The following is a 16,425-nucleotide window of genomic DNA, read 5'->3' on the forward strand; positions in this document are numbered from 1 at the left end:
GGAGGATCATGTTGAGAAGAGCTCAGAATACTGCACATCATTTAACAAGACCTTCTTCGTAAGGTACAAATTGCTCACCACGAAAGCACGTACGCCCCATGTCACTGCATTATGATGCCGTGATTATCAGGTGAACCATTTAGGAGATATTAGGGCACATAAGGGTTAAAAAGATAAGTTATTACTTGGAAAAGCAGAGAGGGTGGTTGAAAGTTGAATATCTAACCTGGTACTCTGTAGAGGGGAAGGAAAAGAGAAAAACAAAAAAGGTCGTTACTAAAAATTACCGCCCTATTTCTTTAACCAGTGTTCCCTCCAAGCTAATAGAGCATGTAATTCACTCACAGAATAAAATTCCTGCAGTCTGTCAACTTCTTTCATCCCAGTCAGCACGGAGTTTTAAAAAAACCTATCCTGCTCTACCCAACTAGCATTATTCACTAACGACATCAGCTCTAGCTTGGACATAACACACCAGTGGATGCGCTGTTTTTAGATTTTGAAAAGGCTTTTGACAACGTTACCCATTGAAGACTACTCCATAAGCTTTCACGACTAAACTTAAACCCACTAGTGCTTGAATGGCTGCAAAATGTTTTGACTAATCGCCAGCTGTTCGTATGGGGCAATAACCACGCATCTTCCTTGTCCCCAGTCACTTCTGGCGTACCGCAAGGTGCCCTTTTAGGACCCTGACTATTTTTAATATACATTAATGATCTTCCTAATAACCTGTCTTCTACCATTCGTTTGTCCGCCGACGACTGCGCCATTTACAGAAAAATAACAAACAGCATGTACTCATTTAAACTTCAGTGTGATTTGAAACTTGTTGAAACATGGTGCACTAATTGGTTAATGAAGCTAAACATAAGCAAAACAGTCTCATTTCATCGTCGTGCATCATATCACACTGAAAACTATACTTATGTGGTGACAAAATATTGCATGCAACTACATATAAATTACCTGGGCATTTCATTTACTCAAGATCTTACCTGGACATCTCATATAAATAACATCACTAATGAAGCTAACCGTGTTCTAGGTTATCTTAGGCGAACACTACGACTTGCTCCCAGTCACGTAAAACTGTCCGCTTATTTAACTTGCCCCAAACTAGAATATGCTTGCTCGATCTGGAACCCACATCAATCTAACCTTACAGAAACACTTGAATCCGTCCAAAACAGAGCGGTAAGATTTGCCTTTTCAGACTGTTCATATCACACTAGTGTTTCATCACTAAAAGACAAAGCTAACCTTGCAAACTTAGAATCGCACCGTAAAACCACCAGGCTCCGTCTTTTCCACAAATTTTATCACTCACCTCTGCGGAATGCCGTTATCACCCTTGCGCATCGCCACTCAGCCCGGATCAACTATCAACAAGCCGTCCAACCCCCTCATGCATCTACGTCATCTCATCTCGTCACTCTTTGGTTTAACAGCAAAAAATTGGGACTGTTTGCCTGCCGAAGCTGTGACTCATCTCGACAACGCGCGCTTCAAATCAACAATTGAAAATATAACTTGATGTAAGCCCACCCCTCATGTATTGCCTTTCGTGGGCCTTTGAGGTACTAATAATAAATAAAATAAATAAATAAAAATATACACAGGATTAGTAACTTGCACCACAGTCACGAGTCGAGTCGTGTGTCAGTCAAGAAGCGGCATAAGACCAGCATTGTCTGTAGAGCTTTCCATTTCTGGCCAGGCAGCCAGAAGTAATTCCTCTGAGAGAGGCATGTTGACCGAGCACTTCAAGGATGTGGCTATACTGGGACACGTACACTAGGACGCATATGTTGGTACACGCCATTAATACACACTACACTCGGGCAGGTAGATAGATTAGGAAGTCTACGAGATCAGATGGATGCAGCTGGCACAAGATCGTGATTTTTTGATGGATATGGGAGAGGCATTTATACAAACAGGTGTATACAGCTACACAATTATGATGAATTTTAGGTCAGTGCTCAAAAAAAGAAAAGTCCACCGTCAAAGGTATAGGTTGGGATAGCTAGAGCACACAAAATGCATTCAAAGTGAGCCTCCCTAGTCTTGGATATTCCAAGAGAAGGCAAGCATAGCAGGGGGCGGCAAGAATTCGGGCAGGCAGATGAGATTAGAAAGTTTGCGGAGATCAGATGGATGCAGCTGGCACAGGATCAGGATATTTGAATGAGTATGGGAGAGACATTTGCCCAGCAGTGGGTGTAGTGAGGCTAGTGATATCAAAAAGACTGAAAAATGGATGAGTTCGTACTGATTTATTCTAAACCCAGCCAGAAGACAAAACGCAGGAAGATAGAGGATCACAAGACAAAGCTTGACTAACAACTGAAATGTTATTGAAGGAAATTGACAAAATAAGATTCGCACAGAAATGGGCCCATAGGAAACACCCGAAATCAGTGAAAGATTTGAAAACAACCGAAAGTCACCATTGTGCTACTGAATCATCTAAAAAACCAAATTCGTTACGGTGAAGGAATACCCGTTACAAAAGGGAAGCCACATGTCCAAATCCAAAGGGACACTATATCGCAAACGCTAATGACGTGTGTGTGGCTAAGCAGTCGCTTCACCATAATGAATTTGCTTTTTTTAAATGATCCAGTAGCACAATGGTGACTTTAGGTTATTTCACACTCTGTCACTCTTTTGGAGTCTTTGTTGTATCCGCATCTATGTGCCTTCCGTCTGCGCCATGGTCGACCGCTGTACAAAAATGCGGAAGTAGCACGAACAAGTGCGCTCCATCCTGGCTAGCCCAGGCCACCCGTGAGTAAAGTACGTAGCTTGTGAACAAAAAATACATAGGTTACATCCCTAGGCCAATTTTTGGTTATTTTTATCACTTCATGTTCTGATCTAAGCCTGAGCATTTGCTGCTGCACTTTGCTGTCTTTCGACGACCGACAAGGCTTCAAATTCTCCAAGAACTAGCGACATTCGACCAGTGGCGCAGCACAGCAGGTGTCAATGCCAACTGCCTAATACTACTTCCTGAAGTCTAATCAAGACATCAAATTTAGAAAATAAACCTCTTCAGTCCCGGCACAATGCTCGTGGCTTCGTTAGGTTAGTTGGTGGGTTCGATTGTTCGGGACAAGAAGCTTGACATTAATCCTATGGCGCAAACATCTTATAAAAAGGCATGCACGTGCAGCCTTTTCTGCGCGAGTTACCCAAAATTTCGTATTCTCGCCTGAGACAATGGATCAAGCCTTCATCAAAGAGCAGATTTTGCAGTCTGCTCAGTGAGATCAGCGCACCCATTGCGAAATTAGGGTAATGAGAGCATCGTCGCTGAAATCTTCACTAAAATGCGCGAGAGATCAGTTGCTATGAATAATCTATGTAGCGGCCATTCTGCGACGGTTGTCGAGCTTATGCCTTTGTTGCTGACATAAATGTGTTCTAAAAAGCTAGCTCCATTTGAGGTCGCTGCACTGGTTTTCAGTGAATGGCAGGAAGCACGTGCTCCGTTATTCCGGTTATACGCGTCATAGGAAACAAACTTTCGTAGGGCCTTAGTTGCGTGCAGGTTCTGCATGCTCCTGTGTATATCTAGCCTGAACGTGACAGAATATTGCTGATGTAAGTAATTTGGCCCAAATATTAATGGAGGACCAATGCATCAATTCGGACGGGACTCCTTTAGAATATGAACTCCAGCTTTGTGAGTGATTTGTGTTGATGAAATCAATTTAGGAACACCAGTGAGAGTTTAGGCGTCGTATTCACAAATTATTTCGATGTTTTTCATTTCCACGAACCCATTTTATATATTGACTAAATTTTTAAGATGAGATGACCAGTATCCACCAAGAGTGCTCAGACCGACCCCGTGTTCGAACTTTGGCTCGCCTGTCCAAGTATACGCGTGCGTTCCTGCACTAGGCTTGCCCCAACCACGGATGAACATTGAAGAATTGGACCGCATACAAACCAGAGAGCGAGATTGGAAAAAAGACCGCGGCTATGACCGAACCATAAAGTAGGGGCAAGCGAAGCTCATATTTTCACGTGGTAGCGACGAGGCCGTAGACACCAAAAGAGAAGACAGGCGTAATAGCACTGGAATTATCTCTTTATTGGGCTGACTTTCTCCTGCAAAAGAACTAAGCAACTCATAGGCGGCGATCGCTGCAAACGTTCTCGCTGGTCGTCGGACTAAGAATGGCTGTCGCATTCGTCAGCGCTCAATATAAAGGCGGTGAAGAAACATCTAGATAAAGCCGCAAACGGTGAGTAGCCTAACCTGGAACGTTGAAGAAGCGCACACGAGTGGCTGGAGTCTTTAAAATACATCTCGGTGCATCTTGCGCGACAAAGAAAACGACAAAGATGCGTCTCGCGCAAGCGACGATGAAAAAAAAAAAAAAAAAGCGGAGTAGAGAATCGATCAGTGCGCACCAATCACAGTGCAAAGGCCGCATGACGGCGGCTGTCGAAGATTTGAATGGTTGGCGGTATTACTCCCCCCCCCCCCCCCTTTAAAAGGTATCGCTCGCAAAAATAAACACAGAAGGGTGAACAGAATACTAGAAATTATAATAACTAGGACCTTTAGAGCGTGTATAAGGCTTCAGGCGCACAACATAGACGATTTCTTGGAGTGCCTGATGACACTGGGATGTGGTCGTGCCGTCGGGAATGACTTCATAGCCAGGTTGTCCGATGCGATGGACTTTCTATGGGCGGAAGTACCGCCACAAGAGCTTTTCACTCAGTCCGCGACGGCTTATCGGCGTCCAAACCAAAACTTGATCTCCTGGCTTGTACTTTGAGACGTGCAGTCACAAGGTGTATCGGCGGGCATCAGTGCTTTGCTGGCCTTTTATGCGCAGCCAGCGGAGTCGTCGGGCTTTCTCTGCACACTGGGGGCAACGTCGAGGTTGTCTTTGTCTGTTACGTGCGGCAGCATTGCGTCGAGCGTTGTCGTGGGCTCCTTGCCGTATACAAGTTGTCTCCTGGATGCCATGTGTTATATATGCAAAGATCACGTAGGGAGGATGATGTCCCAGGCCCTATGTTCGGAGTCGACGTGTATGACAAGCATACATGGCAAAATTACTTTTCAAAAGGAAATCATTTATTTATTTATTTATTTATTTATTTATTTATTTATTTATTTATTTATTTATTTATTTATTTATTTATTTATTTATTTATTTATTCAAATACTTCACGGGCTCCGATTGGAGTATTATGTGAGGGGGGTTACATAACTGGGGTGCGAAACAGAAGCATGTAGCAGATGGTTATTTTAACATCGTTATTTTCAAAACGTTAACATTATACAATGGCAAACACAAGAAAAGAGAACAAAATTTGAAAAGCACACTATAGAACACACTTTAGTAACAGCACACTTCAGAACAAAATGTTGCTTATTTTTTCTTTGTAAATAACATAATCTGAAGTGTGAACAATCTTATCATTTACATTGATAATTACTTTGCTGAAAATCGCAAACATTTAAATTAATTACAGTACTTATTACTGCTCCGCAAATGTAATAAATTACATTACAATTACTTTTGTTGAGTAATTCAATTCTTTTATATTGCTTTCTAGTTTTCATCTATGCAAAAACTTAGTAAGGGAGTGAACAAAACAATTCTCTCCAGACGCGACACATATTCTTTCGTCTTTCGGCCAAAGTTTGCCCCACACAACTATTCCCTCCCTATTTCCTACAGCACGTGTCAGTGCAAAAATAAGACAACGGCAACAAAACGACAAGAACAGAAGCATGGTCGAACGTCGCTGCCTCGTAGGCCCAGAGATATCTCCACCGTTTGAAGTCCCGGAAGAAGCGAGGTTATTTACTGTTTCCGTGGTCCCGGCAATCTACCTCGGCACCTTTTGCTCAGTAATGCTCACGTCATAGACCCTTTCGCTTGACCCCCCTCCTACTCGTTTCGTATTGACGAGTGTAGCCACGCACTACTGGGGCCTAACCGACGCAACAGGGAGTGCCATTGTGCGCTCCCAACTATTTTTGAACTCCGGTTGTCTTGCACCTTTGATGCCTTCGGCAGCCTCTTCACGCCTTACCTCCTGCTTCTTGGGGAATGGTTGCAACTACCCATGGGATGGCAGCACTTAGTGACCTGACTACAGAGGACACAGGAGGTCTCAAAAGCAAAGCTCTGCGTCATACGCTGACCCAGGCTTGCAGCACGTCGTTCTTGTTTTCGCGCCACTCGTCTACAGTGTTCTCTATAGAAACAGAAGGCGCGCCCTTTAGTAATAGTAATTTCGAAAGGCATTATTTACTTTTACCTCGAAATTACTGATAAAGAGTAATTCATTACATTACTAAATTACCAGACGAAAATGTTTTTAGTCAAGGGGCTGGACGAAAACCAAAGGTGGTTTCTGTTCGACGGGTACCATCTTCGGGTGTACTTCACTATATCGGGGTTCAGCTCCTCCACTACAGTTCACGTGGTAGTGACAAGGTCGTAGTTACAAAAGAGAAAAAAGTCGTAACACTGGAATCAAGTCTTTTTTTTATGGGACTTACTTGCGCAAGCAAAAGAACTAAGCAGCTCAGCGGGGGCGATAGCAGCAAACATCCTCGCTGGTCGCCGGACTAAGAATGGTCGTTGCATTCGTCAGTGCACAATTTAAAGGCGGCGAAGAAACATACAGATAAAGCCGCAAACGGTGGCTATCATAACTTTATACATTGCAGAAACACACTCGAGTGGCTAGAATCTTCAAGATACATTTTGATGATTCTTGTGCGGCAAAGAAAATGATAAAGCTGCGTCTCGCCACAACAAGTATGAACGAACAAAGAGTACAGAAGCGATCAGCTAGCACCAATCACAGTGATAAGACCGCATGCCGGTGGCTGTCGAAGAAAGATGTGAATGGTTCGCGGCAATATGCTCATACACCCTTGCCCCCCCCCCCCCCCCCCCCCCCCGTTTTTCGGTTTCCAATCCCCCTCGAGACAGGTACGAAGGACCTTTATAAAGTTGGTAATATTAGTACCATAACTTTAAAAAAGCCGCACATGTACTGCAGCAAACTGAGAGTACATCTATGTACTTTTAACGGAGTATAAAAACTGTCCTCTTTTAGCTCTGCAGAATACCCCGAAGGCATCAAACTAACGATGGTAGCATCCATCGGGAAATTGCAAGCACTTCCAGTAGTCTGATTCTTCTATTTGAAGAGCCGCCATTCAAACAATTTTCATGCCGTGCTAGTGGCGGCGTACTCTCACTGTTCCGTGGATAACTATCGAATAAACAGTGCAACACGTTAATGCGAGTGAGTGTAGGATTAGTGTTCACTATTCTTTATGGAAACCTGCACATGCATGTCGAAGGGTGCTGCGTGCTTACGAAAATCGTTTGCCAGCTCCATAAAAATGCACCGCTTCACTCAGCCCGTGACACACGCAGCCGCCTTATAGGCTACAAAACTTCGCATCGCCCTCCATATTCCCTCCAAATCGCAAGAATGACTTCTTCCTCTTTCTTCCAACCAAGAACAGACTATGTGAGAAAACTACAATGAAAACGAGGAAGTGAACTTTCAAGCGAATAATATTTCAGAACAGAAATATTGAAGAGGTGTAGAGCGGCGTCGGTGCCAGCTCGTCTATCATTGGCAGAAGTGTGTGGTCTTGGGCCCAGAATGTGTATGTTATGATGTAACGGATCCCCGGCCGCTTGGTTGTATCTGCATTTCTTCATGCCGATATACAAACTTAAAAACTTTATGAACGCTCCTCGTATTATGGTGAGCCTTATACACGCTCGCGCTTTCACGGAGCCACTATACAACGAGACTTGCCACATAAATCATTCGAATAGAATATACGCGGGCTGTTTGAAGCTACCACGGCACTAAAGCCAAAGAATGAGCAACGAAAAATTTAGATTCAAATAAAAAGTTTTTCTTTTTTCAGAAAACATTACGCAGAGATTTACTAAAAAGAAACGACTTAACACATTTTCACACGATTGATCCCTGTGATTGAGTAATTTGGACTCTTGCGTGCTGATCCTAAGAACCCTGGTTTGATTCCAGCCGTGGTGGCCACGAGTCAGTGGAGGCGAAAAGCAAGGCGACCATGCAGTATGCGGCGTTGGTGCAAGCTAAAGAAGCCCACATGGTCTAGATTTCTGGATACCTCCACTACAGACTCCTTCGCAGTCGGTATCGCCTTTATGTCCGATAAATCATGCCTACCAAGGACGTTCTTGTGCCGTGGGATGTGCGCAGTCTATCCTATCGTCGTCTTGTCAATTTAGGCGCGGGATTTAAATAACGCAGACTGAGTGTACACTTTGTGTAGAAAAAGAGACCAAGCAGTAGGTGGCTGGTGTATTGCAACATTTTGCTTCAGCTGAAAAAACAAAAAATGAATAGAATTCATTACAAACCTCTGCATCAAATACTACACGCGCATTTAAAACTTGGGCAATATTTCATTGAAAATCAACATTCCTAAAAAATTGGACTTTTTTCATTTTGGTCGTACGACAGAGTTTTTCGTAGACTCTAAAGTACTCACTCGTTTACGAATGGCTGGAAAGTCACGTAACAAAAAGGCTTAATGCGCCCTAGAATATATACGCGAGCTTTGAAGTGCCGAAGCAGAAAGAAGAGCCTAAAGCTGCGTTACTGTCTGGCCTTTTAAGCTTTGTAACCGGAGCAAATAATGCTTGACAAAAAAATTTGTTCCACCTAGTCAAACCTAACTTTAAATCCTGATTCTACCCCCCTTTCACACACACACACACGCAAAGGCAGGTAGCAACCTGGAGGTTTATGCTTATAATTTTCTTACGTTTCTTGCAATCGAAGACAAATAATTCAAAGGACGATTGTAACACTCCAAGTGCGAAATGTGAGCGCAGCCATTTATGCATTTTTGCGATATATTCAGGCAAAGAATTTGAGAGATGCTTGTATAATTGTTTGAACACCGATGAATCGCTATTTATGTTCCTTATTAGACAAAGAGAATTGCTCAGAAAAGAAAGAGGAGGCACGAAAGAGTGGTGCGGAGTTCGTGGCTCTTCTTTCTCTTCTGAGAAATGCGTTTTGGTCTGTAACTCTATTTCGCTCAGTTACAACGCCAACGGCACCGACGGCAACAGATTACCACTGGCGAAAGGGAGCAGGGCTGCGCTAAAGAGAGAGAGAGAGAGAGAGAGAGAGAGAGAGAGAGAGAGAGAGAGAGAGAGAGAGAGAGAAAAGAAGAACTGAGCCACTGACGTGCACGAAAGACGGTAAATGAACTTTGTAATGAAGCCGTTTTGAGGATAAGCAATTATGTCTCATGGTATAGTAAAGGCTTGGCTTGCTTCTCTGCTTCCTAACACATAATATTTGGTGATTCTTGGTGAAACGGCACTACTCTTGAGTTTATTTGAAGCGTACAGCAATATCTGTGCTTAAAAGAAGCTAGCGGAAACTCAGTGCAGTGCGCTAACCTTCGCCCCCGTATCATTGCCCTCTGAAAAAAAATCCGGAGTGTGCAAATGTAGCGCGGAGCAGCCCGTACATCTGTTATTTGCTGCCTGAATGGAGAGTTTTATAGCTGTCAAGTGGTGAAGCAATTCTGTACAGCGACCGAGTTAATTCTCATAGGTAGACTTCCTGTCAGCTTCGAGTTATACGCAGTCCTGCATTCCACGGCCGTATGCCCTCTGTGCAAAGTTAACCACTCATATTCGGTCCTATTCATATTCAGACACAAGGAAAACGGTTGCACCAGGTGCGTTAAGCAGCGGCCGCAGCACTCGAATACGGTAAGAGTGTGCTAAAACGATATATCTGATGCGTCAAGGCGAAAGTTAAACATTACTTGTTAGTTCTACATGAAATCTGCACGTGTATATTCAACGTTTAAGCTCTCTTGTGAAGCAACCTGAGTTCTCAGCGGACTTAGCGCAGGACATGCCTGGCTTTTCTCAGTCCGCGTTCTATTCCGTGCTGATGCAGGACGACAAGTACTAGTACCATTGTTTTCCGTGAATGGTGTAATACTACTATAAAAAATTTACGATGACTCGGCCAAGTTCTCGGAAGGGCTGTGAGCTATTGTTTCATGGTCGATAGGAAACAACGTTTTCTGGTTGATTGCAAGGATGTAGGTACTAGCAACGAAACCGCTTTGATTAGTCCTAAAATTTTATTGAGAGTCTCTGACGCGACAAGCCAATGGGAATCGTCTACATACACGTAGAAACATTGCTCTATAAGATGACAGTAGATACAATCTGTCGTGCTTACTACAATAAACAAAACATACATTGGCGAGGTGTACAATTCATTGAACTCAGTTCAGTGAGAGACAACGGTAATAAGCAATTATCTGGGTGTACTATGTGGTCTTATATTAAACTAGTACCCTCTCTTGATGAGGGGTAGTGGAATTAAGGATTCTAACAAATTTTTCAAAAGGTGCTCAGGTAAGCCAGAATTTAATTGTCTAATGTGCAGCCCTTTATAAATAGTTACTCCGAAACTGACTTGCTATAAGCAGCCTGTATGTGATATCAGTGACAGCCTTTTAGGGAGCGACGGGTATAAATTCATCTGTTATGTCCTTTGGACTACTTATTAATTTGCAATGATGCATACTGAATTCTGTGGATGCTCGCCTACCTGACTATACGAAAACAAGAACCCATATTAAATCTCTTGGCTTGTCGCTAAACAGCGCCATTGGGCAGGGGCGCCGTAACAGGGATTGCTCTATGCCAAAGTTAGTGAATTTCCTCCCTAAAGACACATTAATTATCATCATCACTCACACTTATTGTTAGACAGATGTCCACCCCACTGATAGGGTGAGTTTCGAGCTACCACCACCTTCTACTTTGCTTCCTGAGTGAACCACCTTCGCTCCAGTGCAATCTATTAGGGTACTTGTTCATAAACTGTTCTTTGTTAGTATGCTACCGCTGTTTTGATCGGGTCAGCACATTATATATTTACGCTGGTCATTCGGCAGTGGACCATATGAACAAGCAAAGCGGGCGTCGGTGAGCAGCCGGTATGAGAGGCGCCAACACGTCCCCGGCTTCGAGGGGGTGCCATTCACTTGCGAGATTGCGGAGAGGCCGTCCACTGATGTGGTTATCCCACCATAGAAACAACGATGCCAGCAGAAAGACGAGAACGGACCAATTAAAGCCCCTTCCCCAAACTGGGGACTGAAGGTCGCTACATTCCGGCGGTGGAATGCCCGTTGAAGTGCTTTGACCCTTTGCAATGACGCCGTCCCGGATCACTCCACCGATGACCAGTTTTCCACTGGTGTCGAAATTTCGTCGTCAGGCAGAGGAGAGAGCTGCGAGGAGGTTGGAACTACGCCTCTGGGCGCCGTGGACGGTGCCTTTACCGACCATGTGTGTACAATGAATGGAATATACCAAATGAACTGCATTCGCCCAGCTAGGGAACTGGAGGGAAAGGGGGGGGGGGGGGGGGGGTCGCGGACGCTATTTAAAGCGAGGAAGTGTATCTACACGCGGCTTTTCATTTATTCTGCGTTCTTTTGCCTGACTCAACTAGTAGAAAAGTTGTGTATAAACTTCTTTCTTTGCAAACTTTCTCTTGCTCGGTCCGTTGTCTCATCCTCCTCGTCATGCTGCTAGGATGTTTTTGGACCCCGAACCTGATCGCATCAGCTGCTCATCCGCGGGCAAGAAGGTGGCACGAAGTGATTGCAGCTGATCGGTGCACCACAAGCGGGCGTCAGAGTCGCAGACTGGCTCATCGTCAAAGAAGTGTCAACAACCTGCACACCTTGCAATGGTCCTCTACGGAGTGTTAGCGATAAGATCAGGGCTCAGCCCCTGCTAACAGCATCGCCAGATTTTTAGTTTGAAAAAATAGTCGACAACGTTGATGTGACTTACCCGTTGCTCGAATCACACGTCTAGGAGTCTGCACAACAGAAAAATTCAACAGGACCTTCAAGCCATTTCTCCTGCTGAAAAACCAGAAAAGAACTGCCGTGCTTACACTGAAGATGGTACCTCAATTGATCCAGTTGACACGGACTGCCGGTTTAACTCGTTTTTGTGCAGCATTTTTGACAAAAAGCCTCTGCCTCTTTCTAAGCCTGAGTCTATGATTGCATGCATAATGCCTAGTATTGAAATACTTTCTGAGGGCACCGAGAGGGCTATTGAATGCTTGCCTGCATTTTGGAGCCCATACCCTGATGAAATCACAAGAAAACTACTAAACATCACAAAATGTTATACATCGCGCATCGCGGCACTCATCTTTCAGCAATCGACTGACACGGCTGACCACCTAAAATATGACCCCCTATTGGTCCATATCATTGCCATCAGTTGTACAGATTGGCACAGTTGCTTTGGGACGTTAAGCCCCACAAACCAAACCAAACAGATACTCGACTAATTGCTTATACCACATTGGTGAGACCGATGCTTGAATACGCTTCATTAATTTAAAGTCGTCACCAAATGCACCTTCTTAACAAATTGGAGACACTTCAAAACAAAGCCAGTCGATTCAGCACGCATCAGTACGCACGTTATTTAAGCTTATCTGCTATAGAAGAGAATCTTAAACTCCCAATGTTAGTAAGCAGACGTAAGCGACCACCCTTGGAGATTTTTCAAAAACTGTGCTTTAACCCTAAATCCTTCTCTCAACAATTAAATAGGCGCGCTAAAATGCATTTAATCGACTCGTTCAAGATAAAAATATCTAACCCCCTTTTTATGAACCGACGAAGTTAGATTTCATTTTTACACCGAGATATAAATGAATGGAATGCCGTATTCTTTTCTACAGTTAATACTGTGGGTCATTATAACTTTATTTGAATACTAAAAGGCAGACTAACGGCCTAGTGGAAAATATTTACATTTTGTTTTGCTTCGTTCGCTTTCCTTTGCCGCTGTTTGTGTCCTTATACGTATCGCAGCCAAAATGTTATGCGCTTGTTTCCATGTGCTCCTAAATGCTCTTTTTTTATTATTATTGCGGAAGCATTGCTTCGCTATGTTCACAGATTTCTGTCCGCAGACTGCGTCCGCACACCGCGTTCGCATATCGCGTCGGCGTCCACAAAATCGTGTTCGCAGCAGTTGTGAGTAATTGGTGGTAGAGGTTTACGAGTGGCGTCAGTCGATAGAAAGTAACGTAATGCTGTGTCCGATAAAAAATAGGCCAAAAAGGTAATTAGGTAAATAATTAGAGAAAAATAATATAAACGTTGTCCGCAGCAGTTGTGATTAGGAAGTGGTAGAGGTTAATGAGTGATATCAATCGATAGAGGGTGACATAATGTTGTGTCCGAAAAATAATTAGGCCAATACGTTTATTAGGTAAATAATTAGAGGCAAAAAATGTAAATGTAAAGGCGAAAATGGTCTCATGAGTCAATGGCTTGGCACAACATTTGAATGTATCAAATACTAAAATAGTTAATTAAGCCAGTCAATTAGGGTGACATCCAGATGTATCCAATACTAAATAGTTAATTAAATCAGTCAATTAGGTTGACGTCAAGAATGTGACGTCATGCAACCTGAAGTCGAGCCAAGAAAGGGCATAGAAAGGGATCGACGTGCAGTTTGAAAGTACCAAAGACTAAAATGGGTAAACTAAGAAGTGAATTAATGTGCCGTCACGGATGTGACATCACGCAACCGGAAGCAGAGCCGAAAAAGTGCATAGGAGGAAATTGGCGGGCAATTTCAAAGTACCAAAGACTAAAATAGGTAAACAAAAAGTGAATTAAGCAAGTAGAAGCAACCAGAAGCAACCAACAGCAGCATCCGTGTTTTCGCATGACTCCAATGCAGATTCTGCAGTGCGCTTTAATTTTTTTCCAGCTCCAACGTGGCATTAAAAGGCGATGCTTGGTGACCTGAACATCTGTGTTTTTGCTCTCTAACGTGTACCCTAACGAAGCTTTCCATTGCTATTCGTGTCACGTGCCACAGCTGCCACTCCATGCTGTAAGCAGAGTGTTTTTCTCGCTGTGCACCTCTCACGCACAGCGTTGGCGTAGGTTATCCGGTTGTGAGTTTGCTTAGTTTTATACCCCATAAACAGATATTGGGAATAGCACATCTGTAGGGCCACGACAAATAAGAGCACGCTGGCAGACCTAGACAGTAACTTGAAATTAGTATCATAAGCTGTGGTAACGTTTCTTCCTGCCAGCGCTGCAAGATCCGGAATGTCTTACCTGGAGCTTGTGCTTTTGCTGCTGCCACTGGTTCAATGTACGAAAAGACCACCTGACATTGTGTTCATCCTAGCCGACGATTTGGTGAGCGGAGAGTTTACTGTTTCCTTCTTAAGCTCATCTACGAATTCTCACTTCCCAAACAAAAGTTCGCATCGGACAACCGCACAATTGCATGAAATGGAAGTCGCGAATACTTGCTTTGGATTATATTTTCCCTCGCTCAGTGTTCGAGCATTTTCCTTGAAAATTTTATATTCCCAGAAAACTACTGCAATGCTTGCTTAGCACAGGGGATACAAGTGTTTACGTTGCACCACTCATGTACCACTTGTAGCTCATGACTAATATAACAATATTTTCGGCCAGAGAATAGCTAATGTTCGCCCCTTTTAGTGCTTTTATGCAGACAGGAATTACCATATATCAGTGTATAAATCAGAATAACTTCACTTACAGTTTGCACCAGAGGTGAGTATATTTGACCTCAACAATCTCGATCTCACCCCCATATCAAAACGTTTTGGCGACTCTAATAACAATTGAGGTTGAAATTCCCACAGGCACCCTCACCTCATTTTTCCAACGACCACTGGCGATCTCGCTGAACCCCACCTTAAAGAGCAACTCCGGTGGTGTTTTCATCATTTTGTGTTTTTAATTGAATTACATTCCTCGACACGTCCTGACTCCAACACAAAAAACCGTTTTTCAAAATTCCAATTGGAAGTATTTTTAAAAAAGAAAAACAGCAAATCGAAACCGAAACTGCTTTCACGGCCAAAAACGACGTCCCATTTGACGAAATGGTGACGTCACACTCAGTATTAGAAAAACACTCGTACGTGCGTTGGATGGGGAAAATAAAGTATGGAAATCATGACGCACTGCATAAAATGTCTGAGGTAGTTCAATATAAGCCTCACAATTTCATAATCACGCAGGAAGTGGACATTAACGCCTGTATACTGTTTGTGACGTCAGAAACTCAGTGTTGCCCGCAGAAACACTCTCAACTTAAGCCATGAAAACGGCATATTTTAAAGCCGTATTGCGCGTGAACGGATTATCGTACGGCGCCCAAATTTTGTAGAATGCGTCAGGACGGAGAGGAGAACGTGTGGTAAAAGTTTCACTACAATATTCGAATGTCAAATAAAGTCGGGTGGATGACCTAAAAAGAATAATAATTAGGCGTTCAAGTTAACAGAAACTAAAAATGTTTTCGTCAGCAATCGCGTGATACAGAAAAACCAGATAGCTTTACTATGTGATGGTTATAGTTGACAAATAATTCTGTATCGCAAAAAAAGGAAAAAAAAAACATAGGCCAGGCTAGAAGCAACTCCATGCCCAACCTAGAGGTAAACAGGCGAAAACAATTGCCGACGAAGGGCAACCGAACATAAAACGACGCTGCATTCATAACGCGGCGGTGCGCTCAAACTTCGCGTCTGAAAGGACAGTTCTGAGTAGGCCGTGGAAACAGCAAAAATTGTGGACTTCAGGACTACGTCCTTACTGAGCGACGGCCTCACTCAAGCTCAAACGCAAAGGTGAGATTGAGGGGCGATATGCTGACCTCATACCCCCTTCCTCCCCGCGCTCCCCCAGAAAAAAAAAAAAAAATCGAGCCATCGCCGATCTGACCTCAACTACAACTTCTACGTGAAGTGTAGATCAACCCCATGAGGTTAACTACCTCTAATGTTTACTTCGGAAAATGTGCAGTTTCGAAACGTGTAAAGATGCTCACTTTTTACCGTTTACTGTGCATCATACCAGTTAATGATTAAGCCGCACAGAACCCATGCAACACGGGTACTGTTCCGAAAGCTTCGTAGGGCATGTTCAGGTGCACCAAAACTAAAACGCAGCACGCGAGCGCTAGCCGAACTGAAAAAAAAAAAAAGAAAGAATGCCTGCAGCGCTCTCCATCAGCAAATGCGCAGCACAGAGCGAGGGGACGTCGGGACATTAGGCTAACCTCATCGCAACATGTGCAAGTCTACGCTTCTACCGCCACCATTAGAAAGATGAGCTTTCATTACTTAATGCAAAGGTTTATTTCATGCCCATGCCGCGCAGAAAAGCTGGCTTCCAGCGACGGTCACTTACTGCTTCGTCAGGACTGGCGCAAATTCTTGTCTGCGTGACCGCTCTGGTTCGCGATTAACTTGGAGGTG

At 43.7% G+C, this 16,425-nt stretch overlaps 1 protein-coding gene across 1 annotated transcript in view; it reads left to right on the top strand.

Annotated features, from left to right (window-relative positions):
* The first annotated feature begins 14,230 nt into the window (after positions 1–14,230).
* Positions 14,231–16,425, top strand: part of LOC146198061 (arylsulfatase B-like) — a 41,160-nt gene continuing 38,965 nt past the window's right edge. The window contains exon 1 of the mRNA XM_084592558.1: positions 14,231–14,323. Coding sequence (XP_084448684.1) covers positions 14,231–14,323 — 93 coding nt within the window. The remainder of the gene's footprint in view (positions 14,324–16,425) is intronic.

The sequence above is a fragment of the Amblyomma maculatum genome, chromosome 2 (genome assembly GCF_055883805.1).
Source record: "Amblyomma maculatum isolate TAMU_Amacu chromosome 2, ASM5588380v1, whole genome shotgun sequence".
NCBI lineage: Eukaryota > Metazoa > Arthropoda > Arachnida > Ixodida > Ixodidae > Amblyomma > Amblyomma maculatum.